The following is a 22,107-nucleotide window of genomic DNA, read 5'->3' as shown; positions in this document are numbered from 1 at the left end:
TTTTCAGGATTGGGAAGTCCACTCTTTCCACTATTCTTGATTCACTAGGGTGAATGTTCACTGCCCTTGAGTGTTTTTCTGTTTTAGGACTACACTGCTCTCCAACCTTTCCTGAATGTCTGGTATACGCATATGCCTTCTCAATCACCATTCACATTTATAAACCCTCATTGTAGATGTCCATTGGGAAGACTTGTGTTGAATTAGTTTTTCTAAAAACTGTTTCAAATTGAAAGAGATGCAATAAAACCCTTAAAGCAAGGGAATGAAAACCCAAAAGTATATGATTATGGTTTTTTAAAGGAGGAGGTATTTCATTTCAACATTGGAAGTCTTTCCAGCTCTCCTCAATGTATGTAAGAAACACAGTCCTTACCTGTATAGAAAACTCTTGTCAAAAGTTTACAGCATGAGTCAAATTTCAGGCAACTGTTGTAAAAAGAAAACAACAAATAAATTAAAAGAGCTTTTTATAGACAGTTTTGTTTTAAAAATAAACTTTATAATGTATCCCAGTTTAAAACATATTTTAAATAACTAACAGGAAACAATGGATACATTCAGCAAGAGTTAGAAATAGATAAAATCCAAAGTAGGAAGGATGCTAAACCTTAGCATCCTTAGGGCCGAAGACATACCTTAGCATCCTTAGGGCCGAAGACATACCTAGTCCTAGTGCACATTAAGGTACATTCCCTAACTGAGCAAGTGTTCTGGCCTCTTTTAACTCACAAAACTAGACTTCTGTAGGATGGTGATCCATTTCTTTGTTCTAACTCAAAAAGGAAAAGGAGAAAGGAGGCTTGCCAATCTATTTGTTCCCGTTTAAACAGTTTACTGAGGAACTAAAAGCATTCTGGGGATAAACACATGGTAAGTCGAGACAAGCATATGTCTGCCAAGGCACAACAGACAGAGACAGAGGAACAAGTGTGGTGTCCTGAGTGATCCTGAAGACAAACGAGAAGGCATTTGATGAAAACAGTATCAGAGTATTTGAAATGAACTGCAAACAGACTTATATTAGTTAACCTCTAGAGTCCGCTTTTATTTCCATTCTACAACTGAACTGTCAAATTTTCAGCCTTGTAAGTGTTTCCATGTAGCAGAAATAAGAAAGAGAGTGCAGGCCTCGGCTCCTAAGGCAGCTTTGTGGTCTGGTGTGGAAGAGGACGAAAGGACTTACTGATGCTGGTAAGCCCCTGAAGAAGACTTGTGCTCACAATCTAGGTCAGGTTTCTAGATATGAAGAACATGGAAGATGCTCTTTGTGAGTTCTCCTGAGAGACGGCAGAGCCAGGCATTGGAGATGGTGGCAGTGGTTCCCAGGATCCAAGTATGGGCTTTGGGATTCAGTTTTCTCTGTGCCACCTCCCCTGTCATGAGTGCCTGGTAGCGCCTGCTTTAGTGTCTAGGCCCTCTGGTTACCCTCTGAATGAGCACCATCATGCTGAAAGGCGAATAATGAGCCTCCCCCCAGAATCTTCTACCTTTCTAAATGAAAGCAAATCACACAAAAATACAAAAACAAGTCTGGCAGTGGAGCAGCTGCCCTCAGGAGTGGGTGTGCCGCCGCTATTAAACAGGAAAATCTGATGTTGTGGCATACACTTTTGATCCTACCCTTGGAAGTAGAGACAGGAGTGCCAAAGTTGACAGTCACCTTCTACTGCAGACAGCAATCTAGACCAGTCTGTGGTACATAAGACCTCTGTAAAACCAAACAATAACAAGAACCCATCTAAGTTTTAATGTGGAAAAATAAAGAAGGGTTTGGATAAACAAATCAAGCTTTCATTTGAAAGCAACAGTCTACACCATAATAAATCACCTTAGGACAAATTACGAAGTAATTATAAACAAACCGAAAAGAGGTTTTTGTTGTCAGTATTTTCTCTTGTCTTTTATTTCCTTGAAAATTTTGTGGACTACAACCACTAAGATGAATGCTTAAGAAAACTCTTATTGGCGACTATCAATGATTGAATGAATTGCCCAAAGAATGAATTAATCAACAAGCATGTTTATTTTCCTGGGCTTTAGCCTGAGATAAAAACCCTCTCTACCTAAAGACCATGTAAAGCCTCTCCTTCTGTTTAATGCACACTTAGGGACACAGCTACACGAATTGTTTGTCCCGCTCACTATGGCCACATCATGACCCCATCTTGTCTGCTTGGCAGTCAAACAAACAAGATGTGTCGCCACCATCAGCAGTGACAACTGATCAAATTGCCAAATTCAAACTTATTTTCTTTCATCCCACATCAGACTCCTGAAGGCAAGGGACTGAATTAAATCCCAAGTTATAATTGAAGTCTAATAGTTTCTTTAGATGTAATTGGGATCTAATAGCTTCTTTCCTTTTCGTAGGTCATATAGATGTGTCTCCAGTTCTTATTATACTTGTGGTGTGAAAAGAAATCTCAACCTGCCAAGGGTCACCTTGTCTTCATCACTCTTAGATGTTTTGATAATATTTAAGACTTACCCAGGCTCTATCTATAGTTTCCGTCATTTTTTTCCCTCTGCACCTAATCCAAATAATGAGACAAAAAGATATTGCACATAAATTTTGGAAAAGTAAGGGTTATCTATTGTCTGTCCGTCTTTCTGTCTGTCTGTCTAGCTATAGGGAAGTAGCAGGCAGTGTCCTTTATATCATCATGAACCTAAATGCAACTTTCTTCTCTTTTACATCTTTTTCCCACCCTAGAGCATCTCTTCAGGGTCTTCTTCAGCAGCTCTTGGTTCACTTGAAATAATCCGTGTTCCCAATCGTTGTCCAGGCTGTGATGTTCAAATAAAATCTCAAACCCTAATCATCTGTGTTTTATTTTTGTGATGTCATACTTGCAGGTACTTATCTAATGCAATTCTTAGGATAAATACTCATTATAATAATAGACTCACTTTTTCAGTTAGTAACAAGAGCACTGTTCAGAAAGCCTGTGCTAGAGTTCACTAAATTGATCAAAGTTCCTTTCCCCACATCCTTGTTTACATACTATATGCAAGATTACTGTTTTTAATTTTACAATAAAATATGTGATGTTGATCTCTACTTCTTTGATTAATAGGAAGATGGATCACTTCCCTTCCCATGGGTCTATGCAACATTTGCATTTTATTATTTAAGCACATGTATAACTGATCCACTCTGCTTATAAATTTGTAAGAGATCCCCCTGTGAAAAATTCGATAAATTCCCTGTTGTTTTGCCAGCATTTTTCTGCTTTATTGTGCTTCTTGGGCAGTGTTTGAAATACAGAAACTTAAACTCTTGGCATCTGATTTTAAGATTCCAGTCTGCCTTCTCTTTCAGTGCAAGATAAGAAAGACCCCCCCCCAGGCTAGTTTAAGTTTTTGAAATTCAAAGCATTAAGTTTCTTAATGAAGATGTTACATTCTTCATAGAGTATAAGAAAGGAATATCAATTAACTTTTATTATTTATTTGTTTGGGCATCATTATCTAATAATCTTTGCCTTGTGTCTAAATTCCAGTACTCCAACCACTGTAGATGCCTAATGGGGATTATTATCTGGTAGAGAGAGCTTCCCTTTATTGCAATTTTTAACTTCAAAAAAAGAAATTATCGACTCATTCATTTACCCTTCCAGGTGAAATTCTGAAATTCTGTTTGAATATTTGGCTTATTATTAGATCTTCCCTGACTTTCACCCTCCTGACTCAAATCATTTAATTCACCCTGCATCTTAATAGAGTCTAACCAACCTGAAGTTCAGTTATACACACAGATAATAATGGTGATGCTGTTGTCTTAGTTGCCATGTGCTCTGGAAATTGCAGACTTCAGATGTTTTGCCGGTGGTTTTATAGGATTTTGTTGTAGGAGAGAACTTTTGTTTTCATTATTATTATTATCATTATCATTATCATTATTGTGTTTTATTTGAGATATGATATCCTGGACCCTAGTTTGATCTTGAACTCATTATATAGCCAAGGGTGACTTGAGCATGGGATTAGCTTTGATTGGATGTGATACTGACAGACTACATAGCATCGTGCATGCTAGGCATGCATCCTACAAACAGAGACACAATGCCAGGCCCTTTGTTTTGATTTTCGAACTAGGGTTTTCACATTGTAAACCAGGCTGACCTGAAGCTTACAATGCAGTCCAGACTCACACTTTGAACTCGCCGAAACCCTCCTATCTCAGCCTTGTGAAAAGACCAATGCCTGCCTCCAAGTTTGGTTTTTTACTAGGATAGTTATCTCAGATTAGTCCCCAAAGGAAATAAATGAGTACTCCCCTTGTCTTTTTAGAGTGTGGAAGGGGAGCACCACGAGAAAGCTGTGGAGCTACTCAAGGCTGCGAAGGACAGTGTGAAGCTGGTCGTCAGATACACCCCAAAAGTCCTGGAAGAGATGGAGGCTCGTTTTGAAAAGCTGCGGACAGCCCGGCGCCGGCAGCAGCAGCAATTGCTCATTCAGCAGCAGCAACAGCAGCAACAGCAGCAACCACAACAAAACCACATGTCATAGGTGAGACCCACCCCCCTCCCTGCATGCAAGCACCTCACTGCCTAAAAGTAGCTCCTGGGCCAGCTGAAATAAAACTGTCAGGCATAAGAGACACTCCAAAGGGATTAATCAAATGAAAGGCAATGGTTTTCGAAAATATAAACAGGTTATCCCATTTCCATGTGTCTTTCAGCTACAGTCTCTGCATATGTAAGGCATTTGGGGAAATAATGTCCTGCAGCAGGGGTAAATGCTCACTCCAGGATGCATTTCTATAAACCCAGGCAATGCATCCTTTTTGCTAAAGTAGGAAGGGGAGTTGATTATAGTGCCCACTCATCCCCTTGACTGGTAGTTTTCACCCAGTATAGTGCTATTCCTTGCTACATATATTTTAGACAAGAGAGATACAGTGTATTGGAAACGTGTTCCACATGAAGAATGAAGTAGCAAAAATGACAGCTAACACAATTTGACATCCCAAAGAGTTTGAAATACATCTGACTCTTACCTTCTCCCAAATTCCACTTCACAACAAGAAATGATGAATTAGTTTTCACATATATTTTCAAGAAAAAAAATGTGTTAATAGTAAAATTCATCACTTTTGAAGTATCTATTATGTGTTAGGACACCTTTACCACATATCCCTAAGCCTCTGAAGAACCACCCATTCTTAACATTAATTTCCATAATGTTAAGGAAATTAACATTGAAGCCACATCTTAGTCAGTGTTGTGTTGCTGTGAAGAGACCACCATGAACACAACAACCCCCATAGAGGAAAACATTTCACTGGGACTGGTTTACAATTTCAGAGGTTGAGTCATTATTGTCATGGTGGCACACAGGCAGACACGGAGCTGGAGAAGGAGCTGAAAGTTCTACATCTGGATCCACAGACAGCAAGCAGAGACTGCCACACTAGGCCTAGCTTGAGCATATAAGTCCTCAAAGTCCACCCCCCACGGTGACGTACTTCCTCTAACAAGGCCACACCTACTCCAAGGCCTACACACACCTCCTAACAGTGCCACTCCTTGTGCGCCAAATATTTAACAACATGAGTGGACGGGGACCATTCCGATTCAAACCACCACAAGCCACATCTTTGAGATGAGCAGTCTAAAGCTGTGATTAGCTACCATTCAGAATTAGCTTGAAATTGTGGTTCTCCTTCTTCAAGTGGAGGATGCTCTAAAGTTATTTTTTTCCAAGATATTCACTGAAAAGGGGCAATTTTATCATGAGGTATTTTGTACTATGTTGTCTTTAAATGTGTCCAGGTGAGGATGTTCAGATGTGCACAGAAAAGTGGCAATAGAGATGATGATGAGCTTCCATTTTGTCGCATTGGTTATTGTTTGCTTAAAAGAAATGCTGAATAAGACATTAGATGTGTCTTTTTTTTTAAGTGACACTGTGACAAATGAAAGCTACATGGTGAGTTTTCTTTTCTCTCCCAGTATATTTAGGGACTGCAGAGAAGGCTTAGTAGTAAGAGCACTTTCCAACTTTGCAGAGAATCTGGTTTCAGTTCCCAACACCTACATCACAGAGCTCATAACCACCTGTAATTCTAGCTCCACGTTTTCTGATTCTTTTCCTCTGGCTTCTAAAAGTACATCACAATCATAATAGACATATAGACAATTAGACACATGAAAGATAAAATAACTAAATAATGAAATAATACACACATATACACATTCTTTAAAATTATATTTCTTCCCCCAAATATTTTGATTCAATACCACATTTAGCACAATTGTGGCCAGGCACAGTCCAGGGAGCAAAACACTTTGTCTTCATGGGGCTGCATTCTGCTTAGAGGAGATAATTAATAACTAAGCAAGAAAATAAGTCTACATCCTTTTGGGAGTAGTACTTTGAAAATTTAAACTGAGACCGTTTGAATGGACTCTAGCTAGGTGGTCACTTAAGATGCAGAGCCCCTCAAAAGAAAAAGTATCTGAGATGAAACTGAATGCCAAGGAGCAGCCCCCAAGGACATAATAAGAGAAGAAATGGCCAGTGTGATAGTGTATGAGCAGTTTGTATTTGAAGAACAGAAAGAAGAGCTTAAGAGGTGGGAGCAATGAGTGATAATGACAGTGGTGGTCTGTGAGGTCAAAAAGATGTGTAGGGACTGGGTACAGAAAGCCTGCACATCCTACTAAAGAAATTAGATTTTATTGCAATGGGACATGATGAAGGTTTGTAAGCAAAAAGGTGGCATGGTTTGATTTATGTTCCATAAAGATAACTCAGCTTCTGTGACAATAGAGAATTACAGGGTTATGATGGAAAGAGACAAGTTGGAAGGTTAAAATACAGTGATCCAGGCAAGAGGTGGATTGGCATAGACTATGTGCTTGGGATAAATACCATGAATAGACATGGACTAGTCATTTTGCCTAAAGCCTCATCCTCAGGTACTGATTCGGTACTCTCAGAATTTTGTCAAAAAGTCCTTTTGGTAATAAAGGAAATCCATGATGCTCTAATCAATCGCTAACATGCATTCTGCTAATGCTATTGTTTCTTCTATTCCTGGTAATACAGGCTCCTAGCTATTCCCCTGGGTGATTTATGATGTTAGCCCTCAGTAAAATTGCCCAGAGATATTTTGAACATAATATGTGTCAATCAGACTTCTGAGAGCTTACCGTGAAAGCTGCCCATGTTTTGCTACTTTAGTTATCTTTGGAAATATACAAGTTGACATATACAGCCATTTGTATTTCTTATCCCTGTTCCGTCTTCATTAAGTCACTTCAAGACTTCCTACTGCTCATTAGAAATCCACTTGCATATTTTACCAGTAAACAAAAGCACCAGGTGCCTTTTGTTGTTGACACAGAATGTGGGAGAGTTCTCTTTGATTGAATATGATCTTTGTATCTATGCCCATAAAGAGAGCTAGTGCAGTACACAGTGACATCCCCTTGAGGTTAAATGTGACCATTTTAAGGACAATCACAACACAGCCAAGTCATGTCACTCATGGATTCTTATGACAAATACAGTCAAAAAGACCCCCATGAGCTCTTGTTTATGTTTTAATCACCTTGATCTTTCAGGCGTCAGAAAAGATTTATAACACTTACTAATTTATACTACAGTCATTTTTAAGGATTTTCAAGCTTATTAAATCTACTTAACTGGAAGCAGAGCTTTGAAATTTTTTGTCGCCATTCAAGTCAAGAACAGATAATCAAATCAGAATAGCTGTCACATACAGTCTCACTGCTTACCAGATGAACTATAACTTAATATTCTCCAAATCAGAGGTAATGTATGTTATCTGAGAAGTTCAAAATTATGAAGTCACTGTGAATGGGAAACGGATAAGAAAGAAAACCAGATGGAATGCAAGTTGGACAGGGTTTATCTTCCATACCCACTTGAATTTTAAATTCTGCCAAACTAAAATTGTCTTTCATCCTCATTAGATTAGATATCATTTCCAAAAATGTAAATATATGAATATTCCAAAGTTACATGAAAGAAATCTAAACATAAAATATGGCTATAGGGTTTGTCATGTGACGGCACTTCTTGCAGAGTTTATTCATCTTATACAGATTTTTAGTTTGAAAACACGATTTCATGTATACATTTGGATCTTCACTCTGATTTTCAAAGAATAAAAAAAACAAGAGGAACACTAACACTTTTTCATTTATTAACTGTAATGGTTTAGATAAAACGGCGCAGTTCCCCAAAAGGCGGCAGTGGTGAGCCATGATGGGTAGCCAGGTCCCACCACCCATGGCTTCTGTGGGTCCCAGATGGGTGGGAGACAGTGTGTTAGAGACTGGGTAGCCATTCCCACTAGGAGCTGTGGCAAGTGAGAGACAGAGACAAATAGGCATGCCATGCAGAAAGAGGTTTGGGTGTATTCATTGGGTTATGGGAGGAAAGGGAAGAAAAGGAGGGAGGGAGGAAGGAAGGAAGGAGAGGAGGAAGGGAGGAAGGGAAGGAAAGAGGGAGGAAGAGAGAGAGAGAGAGAGGGAGAGAGAGAGAGAGAGAGCGAGAGCAGAGAGAGAGAGAAACAAAAAAAGAGGGGGAAAGAGGGGGGGGTGGTTGGGACCCCAGCCACCTCTTCTGAAGAGAGACAGGACAGAGTGCAGAAAGATAAACTTGCCTCAGAGGAAGCGGGAGTGAGCAGGGTTTGTCTCTAAAGTGCCCTCTCCTACTTCCTTCCTTCCACCAAGGCAAGCAGATCTTTCTTCCTCTTCCAGCCTGCATTCTCTCTGCTCTGTCTCTCTTCCAAAAAGGTGGCTGAGTCCTCTTCTCCTCTCCCCCCTCTTTCTCCCCTCAAGCAATCTCTCTCTCTCTCTCTCTCTCTCTCTCTCTTTCCCCCTCTTTCCTTTTACTGAACAAACTATAACCAAACTCACTCTGCATGGTGTGCCTATCCATCTCTGTCTCATACCCGCTAGGGATCCTCATGGAACCCAGCTGCCCCTGGGGACCCGCCCACTGCCACCCCTCGAGGAACTGCACCATTTTATTTAAACCATTGCATTAATAGTCCAAGAAATGTCCCAAGACCAAAGCCTGTTCCTGCACTTCATTGTTGGGCAAGGACAGGGCGAAGAATTCATCAACTATGAAACCATGACAAACCCCCACATATGAACATAGTAGCTGGCATTTGCCATCTGCCTCACTGACCCGACCATCTGCTCTTTACACCTGTTCCTTTTACTTCATCAGTTCCAAAATATTTCTCTACCTCCTGTTAATACCAAGGAATTGCTGCCAAAACCACTGACCCAGCCATTGGGAACGGTAGATCCCATAGGGTGGCCCAATAAAAGCAAAGATGAGGAATCCAGATTCCATCAAGAAGAAATCTGGAGCAGAAGTAACAAGAATGCTAATGTTTATGAAACAATAGAAGCAAGAACTTTCTGAGGAGAGACACGAGGCAATACAGAGAAAAGGTTTGACAGTGTCAACACCAGGAAGCAGGCCCAGGCCACACCACACTGGGAGACAGCATCAGTACCAGGCAACAGGCCGTGGTGACAACAGTGGTCTCCAGAAACTATCCAACCACAGGAGTCTCAGCACCAGTTCTGCCTGCATCTAGAGGAGCGAGCACTGGAACCGAAGCACCGCCTGCAGCTGGAGGAGTGATCGCCGGAGCTGTGCCCCCACCTGCACCAAGAGGAGTGACCATCTGAGTTTTGAGCCCATGCACATATGGAGGAGCCATCACCGGAACACTCAACCTTGCCTGTAACTGAAGAGCATTCACAGGCGTCAAAGGCCCCAGCTGCACCAATTGGAGGAAGAGGAACCCCAGAAGAACAGGCTCTCCACCTGAACCAAGTGGAAGAAAAGACAAGTAGACCGTAAGGTAAGAATATACTCAACAACATAAAGAGAAATAGACCACCATCAGAAACCAGAAGTTCTACAGCAACAAGACCTGAACATCTGAACATCCCAACATAGATGAAGCAGAAGAAAACGTCATTAAAAATAACTTTACAAGATGATTGAAGCTCTTAAAGAGGAAATGAAAAATTCCCTTAAAGAAATGGGAGAAAGGGCAAATGAATAATTGGAAAAGATCAACAAATCCCTTAAAGAAAACCAAGAAAAAGCACTCAAACAGTTGAAAGGAATGGTTCAACAAAATTGTGGAGAAAATGTATAGCAAAATTATGATAAACCAAACAGCATGGTGCTGGAGGAGCTTCCATGCTGTCTCTCCACAGTGGCTGTTGTAAATCACAGATGACATACCCATCAGTACTGGTCTCCCTTTTGTCTACACTGCTTTCAATATGCTGTCTTTTTTAATCTTTTAAATAGTCACTCTAGTAACCAAGAGATAGCATTTTGGTTTAAAATTTCATTTCCCCAAGTGATCATGATGATGAGCTTTTTATTTACTTATTCTTCCTGTGTGTCTTGGCTATTTATCTTCTTTGGGAAATAATCATCTAAGTGCATTGGCTGCTCTTTCGTTAACTGTCTTTGTTTTGCTATTGAATGTTTCAAATTTTTTAACATTTTTTTGGATATTAGCTGCCCATCAGCTGTATTATTTGCAAGTATTTTCTCCCAGTTTCTGGTTGTTTGCCTCTTTATTTTTTTTTTGTTTCCTTTGAAGTGAAGAAGCTTTTTTGTTTCAAACAATTCCACGTGCCTATTTTTGCTTTTCCTGTGTTTTTTCCTGTTTTTTCGTGTTTTATGTTGTATCTACCATATATGCACAACACGGTTTCTATATATGAGAGAAAACATGCCGTATGTGTCTTTCTTATTCTGGCTTATTTTTCTTATTCTGATGATCTTCAATCCCTTCTGTTTTGACATCAACTGACTATCAAACCATGCTTTATTTACAACCTGAGTAATCCCTCATACCCACAGATCCTGCAAGGTAGAAGGTACACATATCAAGGCGTGAATAGAAAGACTAATTCTGAAGACCACAAGGACCCCTCAGAGAGTTGACAAAGGAATATGTTCAACAAAATTCATGCTAAAATACAAACCAAGCTTGTGTGTAGAAATGAATTACTATACCCAGCAAAAATGGTTCAGTTGATAAAGACACTTGTCAAAAACCACTGGTGACTTTCAGTCTCACATTTTCCCAACTGAGCTCAATTTTAGCTCGATGTTTAAACCTAGAGACGTGAGTTTGATTCCCATAACCCACATGAAGATGGAAGAGGAAAACCAAGACCACAAAGTAGACCTCTAACACAGATACACACACACACCACACACCACACACACACACACACACACACACACACACACACACACAAATAAATAAACCCACTTAAAAATGAATGGCTAATTTTCTGAGTTGTAATAGAATAGGTAAATTGATCAGATGGTTCCTCCCAGAAGGAGTCATGCTGACCCCAACTTTGCTTGCCCACTACCGTTCTAGCTACTGGTTTATTTCTTAGTTTCTTTCCTCTTCTGGATATACAAGAAATCCAAAGACTCTGCTGGTGTAAAATGTGTTTGTATCCCCATCCCTTTGGGACATATGACTGTGATAATTTGGTTACTTTAAAAAAAGTCAATCTCTGAGGAGATGGTGATGCATGCCTTTAATCTCAGCATTCAGAAGGTACAGACAGGTGGATCTCTGTGAGTTCCAAGCCAGTCCAGTCTATAGAGCAAGTTCCAGGACAACCAGAGCTACAACCTGTTTTGAAAAACAAAAAAAAAAAAACAAAACAGCCTTAGTTTTGTCCCTTTAGGAAGCCATCAGTCTAACTCTGAATAAAATGCTATCTCATGAAGATTAAATAAGGAAGGAGAACTATGTAAGTCAATACAATACATTAATTAGGGACCATTTAGTACATTCCAGTCATGATAAACCGTTGCTACTGATACTGCAATGGTTAAAATGTTAATGGAATTCATACTTTATACAATGCAGGAAGGCAATTTGCTCTTGCCCAGTGGCCTCTTTCACGTCTGCTCTTTATTCTGTAGCCCCTGTGCTTGCTGGCACATCACTAGAAGACTTTCAGTCAGTGGGTCAGTGAAAAGTAGGCAGAACAATTTGTTGGAAATCTACTTTGTGCATTTGGGGTCATTGGCTGAAGCAAAAATAGCAGCATCTTTAAAAACAGAGATTGGGAGAAATGATTCTGTACTACCTGAAGTGTGACAGTTCTGAGGGAGGGGTTCAGGGGAGCAGCACCCCCAAATCTGGTCAGACAAATGACACTGCCTGTTCTATGTGGTGTCAGACTGACCTTGGGGGGGGGGACACTTAATTTCTGCCTCCAACAAGGGATATTGGTGTTTCCCACTGTTCCGCCAAAGGCTTTGCAGGTTTGCATCTCAGGAAAGGCATTGCTAAATGCTTTTGCTTTAGTTAGAGTCACACTATGAATGCTACTTGGTTTTTTGTTTTGGTTTGGTTTTGGTTTTGGTTTTTGGTTTTGGGGTTTTCTTTTTTTTTTTTTTTTTGCCTTAATTGAGAGAACTGGAATCAACTAGATCTAATAGGAACAAATGTTTAAGTATTTGAAATGTTTCCAAACTCAAATTCTTTATCTCATTTTGGGAAATGTTACGGCCTTTCCTGTCATGTCCATCAATGACTTCCTTAATAACAGGGTTTTCTTGTTGTTGTGCTTTGTTTTTTTCACACGTGGAGGACCATGAATGAACAATGATGCCCCACATAGTCCAAGCCATTCTCACTGCGGTGGTTTCAAGGAGAATGCCTCCCTGTCTTAGTTATGGTTATTATCGCTGTGATGAAACATCATGACTGAAATTCACCTGGGGGAGAAACGGGTTTATTTGGCTTATATGTGCTGAATCACAGTCCACTGAGGGAAGCCAAGTCAGGAACTCAAACTGGGCAGAAACCTGGAGGCAGGAGCTAAAGCAGAGGCCAGGGAGTGCCTGGTAGGCTTTTCATAGCTTGGTCAGCCTGGTTTTTTTTGTTTTGTTTTGTTTTGTTTTGTTTTTTTAACACCTAGGACTGTACCAGGCTTTTTCTTTTGGACCACCAACCAACTCCCAAATCATGACACAGAGACTTCTTTTTAGTTATGAAGGCTCAACCTAGCTTAGACTCCTTTTCTTAGCTCTTTTCACTTAAATTAATCTGTTTTCCTTTATCTACTTTTTGCCTCTGGGCTTTTACTTTTTTTTCCTTCTGTATGTCTTACTTCCCTGTTTCCTTCAGTATCTGGCTGGCTGGCAGGCAGTTGTGTGGTTTCTTGCCCCAGGCATGTCCCTAGCTTTCTCCCCCCTCCTCCTCCTCCTCCTTCTCTCTCTCTCTCTCTCTCTCTCTTTCTTCTCCTAGCCTCTAGGTTGTTCCTCCTGTTCCTTCTCTCTGCCTGCCAGCCCCGCCTCTCCTCTCCTTGCCTAGCTATTGGCCATTCAGCTCTGTATTGGACCAGTCAGGTGCCTTAAGCAAGCACCTCTTTACATAATTAAACAAATACCCTTACATTGTTAAACAAATGCAGCATAAGTAAATGTAACACATCTTTATGCAGCTAAAGCAATATTCCATAGCATAAACAGGTATAATATATATAATATATATGTAACATATTATATATATATATATATATATATATATATATATATATATATTCCACAACTCAGGACCACTAGCCCAGGGGTGGCATCACCCACAGTGGTCTGGAACCTCCCCATCAATCACTAAAATGCTCTCCAGTCTTGCCCATAGCCTGATTTTTTATGGAGGCATTTTCTCAGTTGAGATTCCGTCCTTTCAAATGCCTCCAGCCTATGTCGAACACATAATACTGTCCAGCACACCACCATCATCTTCCATGTTTGAATGTTAGGTTGCCACTTTGTAGAACTGTTTTTGGAAGGATTAGGAGGCATGGCCTTATTGGAGGCGGTGTGCCGTACAGGTTGAGCTTTGAGATTTCAAAAGATTACTATACCCAGCTTCCCCCCACCCCGCCACCCTGCGTCCTGATTATGTGACTGCTCTAGTGCCATCCCTGCCTCCTTGATGCAATACTGTCCCCAAACATGCTCATGGTCTTACCCTCTAAAACTATAAGCAAACCCCAAATTAAATGCTTTCTTTCATAAGGTGCCTTGGTCACAGTGTCTCTTCACAGCAATAGACGAGTGCCTAAGACAATCATGCAGTGCATATTCTTGGTGTTTTTAGCGATTTATAGTTTAAAAAATGAATCCTAATCACTGATTTCTCTCTCCTGTCTTCCACTACCCCACTCCATTTTTAGGCCCTGAAGGAAAGCGACAAGGTCAACCATCAGACAGTCAAAAATTTGGAACCGTGCTCCAGAATCCCAGCACATAGAAAAAGGGAAAGGCAACACCAATGACTGCCCCCGTCACAAAGCTGTGAACACGTGCTGTTTCCATCCTTTCCCAAGGCAACTCAACATCTTCCTCCTCTGGGCACCAGCCCCCTGTCCATCGCTTTTTACCCACTCAGACCTTCCATTCACGGCAGTGGAAACTCCCAGTGTGTTGAGGGAGAGACTTCTCCAGTCTGCAGACTGAAACAGTGTAAGAATAAAGTCTGTGACTTTTGAACAAATCACCAGGGCTAGGATTAAGTGAATCTTTAGTCTGAGGCTCTTCCGGAGGTTAGCGAACCCTTCGTTAGGCTATATAGTTCAAACTGCATCAGTTCAAGGTTGTGGCCACTTGAAAGGAACCTACCCATTGTCCCTCGCCCTCACCTGTTTCATAGTCTATATTGCTGAGCTGTCCGAATTGGAATTTGATTTAGTTATAAACCCAACCACCATTCTCCTCTTGAAAATGGCAAGTTCTTGTCTTACATAATCTCTTTAGAACCTAGAAATAGTTGGCTTTCTTTTTTCCTGTTTTTAGCCATTTCTGAATGTCTTCGCGGAGTAGAATATTTTAGATGAACTTTTAATTTTTAGAAGCAGGAGTTGAAACTCAATGCTGTGCTTTTTGAAAATTTAAGTATTGTTTATATCTATTATTAATTTCAACAGAGTATAATGTATATTTATTCCACAAAATACTTAAGACCAGACTACACTTGCTCTAACTTGGTTCTTTGTTTGCCAAGGTTTACTGCTCTGGTAAGAAATTATCTTCACTTTATGAACTCATCCTCAGTTGATATATGTAACCAGCCCTTCATATTTTCTTGTTAAATTTTATTTATTTTTATTGATAAACTTTGGAGAAGTCTAAACCCATCCTGCACACATTAGTGTGCTTTCATAAATATCTATTTGATATTTTAAATCTTGGAGATTTATAAAACTGAATTATAATAGGTACACATAGATATACATCCAAGGGGATATATCACACTAAGTTTTGATTAATTTCCCTAAATGCAAACTGTATAATTTTGACAGTCTAGTAACAAAGGTATTGGCCCGCTTACATTGAGGTATGTGAAACCCAGTGGCACCAGTATTGTGAATGACAGATGCTGCTTCCTCCAAAGGGAAATCTGTTTTAGTTTGCATATTCCCACTTGTAAATACCCAAAAAGGTTTTTCAACTTTCACAAAAATCTGTTAGGGCATCCTGTACACACAATACTATTTTAGTTTAGAGTAAATATAGGCTCCTACTATGGTTGTCCATAATGTAATGAGAAGGAAACTTTAACTATCTGGCACGTAAGTACCTTAAGAACAAAAATGTATACACACACATGCACACAAAAGAATATCAGCCTAGTTAAACCTAGTTGAACTGTTGAAATAGAGTCAGAAATTTTACTATGTCCAATTTTACAAACAGAAAATGGTTCCCCACCAAGACACAACAAATTTGATATTTCAGATAGTCCTCCAACATAAAAAATTTCTGAAGCGTCGCTTACAAGCCATCTTTTTGAAACTAAACAAAACCAATTAGATTTGCCCAGCACGTTTTATTTCACACTATTGGGTGGCGCTGTTCAACAGAAATGTCTTACTGCTCTAGACAGTACATCACCAACCAGGTGACAAAGAGTGAGAAACCGAAGAGCTACAGCAATTTATTTCAACACAATCCTGTTGCAGTAACAGGTTCCCATCCTGAAAAACATCATTTTTTTTTTTTGCAAGAGAGAGGCTGGGGGAGGCATCAGCAAGAACCCAGAATGTTATATAAAATAGGTCAATAAAAGGGACAAGCATGACAGAAAGGATGAAGTGGAGACTGTATGAATATTATTCAGTTTGAAAGATAGTTCTCATTTTTATAAGAAAAAAATAATAAACATATATTTTAGTTATCATTTAACAAAGAAATATTAAAGCTATTCAGAAGATGCCACAACACTCTCATAAAAGGAGGTCATCTTACCCTAAAAGTGAGAAAATGGTCACTCCAATGAGTTTCAGTACATTGTATAAATTTGGAGCTTAAAGTGAGTACGTTTTCCACATAGCTGTTAAGCGTTTAGTTAATCTCGAAGTCAACATATGGTTTCACATCAATACGTGTATTGTCAGAAGCAGCTATGAAGTAAGCAGATGCTTTCCACTGTTGTTTTCTGGAAGTCTCTGTATTTTATGCTTCATTCGTACAATGTGTAGTGCCGATAAGTGTATACCAGGTTGTTTGTTGAGATGAAGCAGTCCATCATATGTACAGAAGCCAAGGATAGGTTATATGTCTTAGTGGTCTTACATACAAATGGCTGGTTTACTTCAGTGAAGTTCAGCTTGTTGAAATGCAAGCATTTCCCTAAAATTGTAATCACGAGTGACATCCTCAAAGACTTACACTGATGGGTCTCTGAAGTTTCAATGAAGCAAGATTGAAAAGAAAGGACAAATCTGCCACAATTTGACCTGACAGTCTCTCTTCCTAAGAATCACATATAGAGTCAATGCCATAGCTGATGTCATCCATTCAAAGAAAAAGGCAGAATAGACTACTCTTCCATTCCACTCAATACAAATATAATAAATGCTTTGTGAATAGTTAGGGAGAAATAGCTGTGACTTCTCAACAGAGATCTGATGAAGTGAATCTCAGTTCTTTCCCTGGGTCAAGATGGTTAGGCAGTGCAACAAACTTCTTCTGCACGTTTTCCCTGCTGCAATTTCCGAGGCAAGCCCAGAAGGTAAAAGAATCACTGAACCTCTTCATTGGAGCATTTACATTTTGATTCTGTCACTGTTTACAACGGAACATCTGCAGGGGGATAATGAGCCTAAATTACAATCGACTTTGGAAGAATAACAGACTTTGTCTTCCTCAATCATGTAATCAATAGGGAACTCTCTAGCGGGGAGAGCCACCACTATCTTTTAAGACAATGCTAAGATCTAAATGAAAAATCTAGCATCCAGGGGCTTGTTAAAAACTGGAGCTTGTATCTAAAGAACTTAGAGACAAATTATGCCCATTTACAAAGGAGGTCCTCAAACGTGACAACAAGCTTATCTTATTTCCTTTATGTGGGTGTACGTTCAGGGCACCAAATGTGGTACATTGCTTTCAACATCTATTACTATCTGTGGGTGTGTGAATGAGTGCTTTAATATTTCACCTTTTAGGGTGGTTTTGCTTATAAGCACTCATAGACGATATTTAAGAATAGCTTCCAACAAAATTGTGACACAGATAAAAATCATTCTCTGAGGATTCAGGGAACCCTTTGAGTAAGATCTCCCCTCCATCCTGTCCTTTTTTAGACCCCAAAATCTATTCGACCAAGGGATGTGATTGCAGCCCTGTGGATGGACTGACACACTGTGGGGCACTCATTGAATATTTGCTGAGTAAATGAATGATTGATGAGGGGATTTATGAATTAATTTTAACCTGGCGAGCATATTAATTGGCACTAGAGTATCATGTGTTATAGTCAGAGCCAGGATTTTCTCAAAGATAGGATCTGGAATCAAGTTACATGAACTATCTCAAAGATTTAAGGACCTTTAAGTCAGGGGCAGTGCTTGGGAAGTCAGATTTACAGAAATTTATAGGAGTAGAAAAAAATCTCCCCAGTTCTTTACAAAAGCACTCGGACAACTTGGCATGGGAGCCTCAAATATAGAACTTCATTTCCAAAGTTTACAGGAGACCATGCTTTAGCTTCTTTTTGGAAAAAAAAAGTTATATTGTCACGCATATTTGATTGCCCTGTGGTATTTCTATTTGTCAAAAGTCCATGGTCAATGCAAACATCGTTTTTAAACTTTCTGCTTTCCACGACCACATCCTTCATCTTTGATTCCTAGAATGTACCTGGGCTACAGATTGCTCCCATGTCACCCCCCAAACCTCTCCATGGATCTATGTAACAGATATTCCTGTGTCACTGGTGCCTGCTAGGTTCTGGAAATGCATTGCGAAAGAAGACAAATGTAATGCCATCCTAATGTTCACGGTGAGGGACTCCTTAGCGCTTATTCTGGTCAAAAATCCCTGGGTCCTCTTCACACATATTAGAACAACAACAAACCCGCACCCCATGGGAGACGTGAAATATTTCCTGCATAATTTATGTGAGCTTGCTTTTCTGAACATACAATTTAATTGTGCCACATCGTTTAGCCATAAAGCAAAGTTACCACCCAGTGACGGAAGCAGTTGTAACAGTCTTAACCACGCAGAAGTGCTTACCAGGCTGCAGCTTCTGTGCCGAGTGCTTTCCCAAACACCTCCCCAGGACAGCTCTAACCACTAGGCTCTAGTTACACACAGGAAAACGAAAGCACAGACTGCATGACTTTGCCAAGGTCACCTGATTAGCTGGTGGAGTTGGGGCTTGAACCCATGAAGTCTGACACAATAGTTCATGTGCCTAACCATGATCTGTGGGCTTGGGGAGCCTTATTTTATTAAAATGGATGAGTCATTCTATATAGAAAGACCCTGAATTTGCAAAGTAGCAAATAAAAGATGTTAGTAAATGACAACTCATGATAGTCAACAATTCACATCAGAAATAAAAACAAAACAGGATTAGAACTGAATCTTCCTTCATAGCATACATTTACGAACAGTACTTTAAGTCAGGGACATGCATCCAGGTTCAGATCCAGAAAATTTCTATTTGTGAAAACGTTTCAATGACTTCAGACTTATTTATTGTCAGCCACTGTGTCTATCTGGTGCTACAAAAAAAACCGAAAGAACAAAAACCCCTGCTCTAAGGGCTTCTACATACACAGTGCAGAGATGAACCAAGGATATTTCATCTTTATAGGGAAGGATTGGCCAATTGTTCCGTTTTCCCCCGTTGCATTGCATGTACATCGTGTCTTTCCAATTGTTTTCGTTGTTTTGACGAAAGAGCTGCAAAAGTGTGCAGTGGTTCAACCTGACCAAAGTGGTATTATGCTGCTGGGAAGTAAACGTATTAGACACCAGACTGGGCGTACTGTTTTTATTAATATTCCTGGGATCATTGGATGCTGAGCCATGTGTTTCTTTGGATGTGAAGTCTCTTATGCGTATTCCTAACACAAGTTGTGATCTTGCTGTGTAGGGTTGAGATTCTTTTCAGAAAGAGAGAACACAAGTGTCTCCTTTCCCTTTTCCCCTTCACTGCAGAGACTGGATTTTAGAGTGGGGTTGTTGAAATCATTCTACAAGTGGATGCCAGTACCAGTATGACTTTTGAAATCTCCTCACTTGCTTTGGACGTTATATGCCACAGCTTTCTAAGCTTCCTACAGAGAAGTAACCCCGAGTTTTAGTATCCTGCCCATGCAACCGCACCTAGCCATTTTTTTCTAACATGAATGCTGGGGATTTGAACTCACATTCTCTTGATTATATAGCACTTTATTCTCTGGGTCCTCAGACAGAGATTTATCTCGTATTCATCCAGCTTTCCTGACCTGATTTTCATCCTCAGAAGGAGCATGGAGGTTTGTGTCAATATTTTTCACACCCACCCTCACCATCTCCCACTTTCCCCAAACACATTATTCCATGGGAGAAATTCCAAGAAAGTAAAGTGGATTTCAAATTATCAGCTCAGCTATAGGGTGCCTCTCCTACCCTGCTCCAGTTGTGAGATCTTGTCGGCCTAATAGCCATTCTCTTAACTGCTTTGGTTATACATGTAGGTGAATAAAAGTGACTAATAAATAGTTACTAATAAAACTCAAACCATTTACTCAGCCTTACCCTTTCTATTATGTTGCCAACATTAAGCTTTACCTGAGATTAGTATTTATTTTGTAGTATAAATTAGACAAGCATCCCATAGAGGATCAAGTAGCCAGTATGGTCTGTTAGGAGGTGGCAAAGCTTAGTGGATGTTGTTGAACTCCCTTGAAAGTGGGTACTGGGTCTCCAGCCCCTTCCTTTTCTTTCTCACATTTTAACCACATGGTCAATGGGTTTGTTACCCCATACACATCACAATGCTGCATCACCCTAGGACCAAAGCAACAGGGCCAACCAGCCATAAATTGACGCCACCAAAACCGTGATCAAAGTGAACGTTCCTTCTTTATGCATTGGTTTCTCTCTGATATTTAGTCATGGCGACAACAAAAGTGGCTGACACGTACAAATAGTACCTGTATTGAGTCGGCATAAGGGACTTTTGGTTCTTTCGTTCACTTGAATGATGAAAACCTACAATACCCAAAAGGAAATACTCACACAAGGGATTACAGCCTATATGTTTTCATTAAACTAGATTACCAAGAGAAAAAACACCTTCCATGAGTATCATTTCAAAGAATCCCATTGTTACCTGGAAGCTTCCCGTGAGCATTTGTTTATTAACTGCACCATAATTTAAAAAACAAAAAATAGTAAAAGGTGTGGAAGAGCGAGAGGCAGACTGGTTGCCACAGGGGCAGAGACACGTGGAGGGGCTGCACATGGGCGTGCCTTGTAGCAGGGTGATTCAGAATCCAGTCCTCACCTGGACCGTGCCTTTTCTCTGAGAAACTGAGAAAAAGAGTTCCACTTGAAACTTGCACTTTGGCTCAGTGTTACTGGTCCCCTTCATTTCCCAGAAGTGCCTCATTGCCGAGAGAACACAGTGTGTGGTCAACCCACACAGAAGAAATAACAGCGTGACCAAGGGTCAGTTTAACCTCCTTCGATCCACAACATGATTTGATGGGATTTTCTTTTTCTGTTGCAAGTAATCAAAACCAGCAGCGGGTTCCAAGTTTTAAAGAGAGAATGAATCAATTCCAAAGCAGACACTATCCATGCCTCTCCTTAGGTCTGCCTATCTCTCCTCTTTCTGGTTTTTTTTTTTTTTTTTTTTTTTTGTTCTGCTACAGTTTTTTTTTTTTTTTCCCCTTACAAGTCATGCTCCTATGCCCAGGAGAATCAGGCCTATAACTTCATAGCTATGAATTTAAAAGCAAAACTGAGGCCTGGAGAAATGGCCTTAGAGGCTAAGAAAGATCAGTTCCTAGCACCCATACTGAGCAATTCACAACTGCCTGTAACTCTAGCTCCAGAGACCTGAGGGTTCATGCTTCCTTGAGCACTTACGCTCACATTCACATAGGCACATACTCATATGTGATTAAAAATGATGCATGAACAAATAAAGAAAAAAGCAAATTCTTCTTTTTTGGTGTCAGTATCTTATAGGAAGATTCTGAATGACACTCCTTGGTTCTGGTCTCTTACTAAAACAAATCACTATAAGATAAATGATCGACTAAAACAGAAGCCACAAAATAAAACGTTTCAAACTAAATGGGGCTTGCCATGTATGAAGGAGGGCTGGATTAGCACTGGGCAGACATTGGTTGCAAGAACCTCAGGACCACAAACCTTGCCTTATAACAAGGAAGGCCACCTATCTTGGGTGGTATCAGCTGGGAAGTTATTCTGTGTTTAAGCGTGGCAGCTTAAACGGAAGACCAATAAGGAAGCCATCATCGAGAAGCTCTTATACAATGCAAATATCGGAATACAGCACCTTCAGGAAGTCAGAAGGGACAGTGAACTGAAGATTGCGTCGACAGTGACAGGCTTGTTTGCCTGTCATCACAACATAAATTGATAATGTATGAGTGTTTACTAGGTATCAAATATCTAATTCAGTACCAACTACTTTCATATTTCAAGACTTTAATATCTCTTACTTGTCATATCACAAAGAAATCCAGGACAAGTCTCAGTAACTCTAGCTTCTTCTAACAC

At 40.1% G+C, this 22,107-nt stretch overlaps 1 protein-coding gene across 4 annotated transcripts in view; it reads left to right on the top strand.

Annotated features, from left to right (window-relative positions):
• Lin7a (lin-7 cell polarity scaffold A) overlaps positions 1-19,343 on the top strand; it is a 131,252-nt gene extending 111,909 nt beyond the window's left edge. For all 4 annotated transcript variants that reach the window (XM_085683371.2, XM_087902198.1, XM_087902199.1 and 1 more), the window contains 2 exons: positions 4,297-4,515; positions 14,250-19,343. In XM_085683371.2, the coding sequence (XP_085539497.1) occupies positions 4,297-4,515 (219 nt within the window). In that variant the 3' untranslated portion in view covers positions 14,250-19,343. The remainder of the gene's footprint in view (positions 1-4,296; positions 4,516-14,249) is intronic.
• Positions 19,344-22,107: the final 2,764 nt, after the last annotated feature.

Source organism: Myodes glareolus, chromosome 26 (genome assembly GCF_982192425.1).
Source record: "Myodes glareolus chromosome 26, mMyoGla1.1, whole genome shotgun sequence".
Lineage (NCBI taxonomy): Eukaryota > Metazoa > Chordata > Mammalia > Rodentia > Cricetidae > Myodes > Myodes glareolus.
Note: the sequence above shows the minus strand (reverse complement) of the source record. Positions and strands in the feature narration are given on the sequence as shown.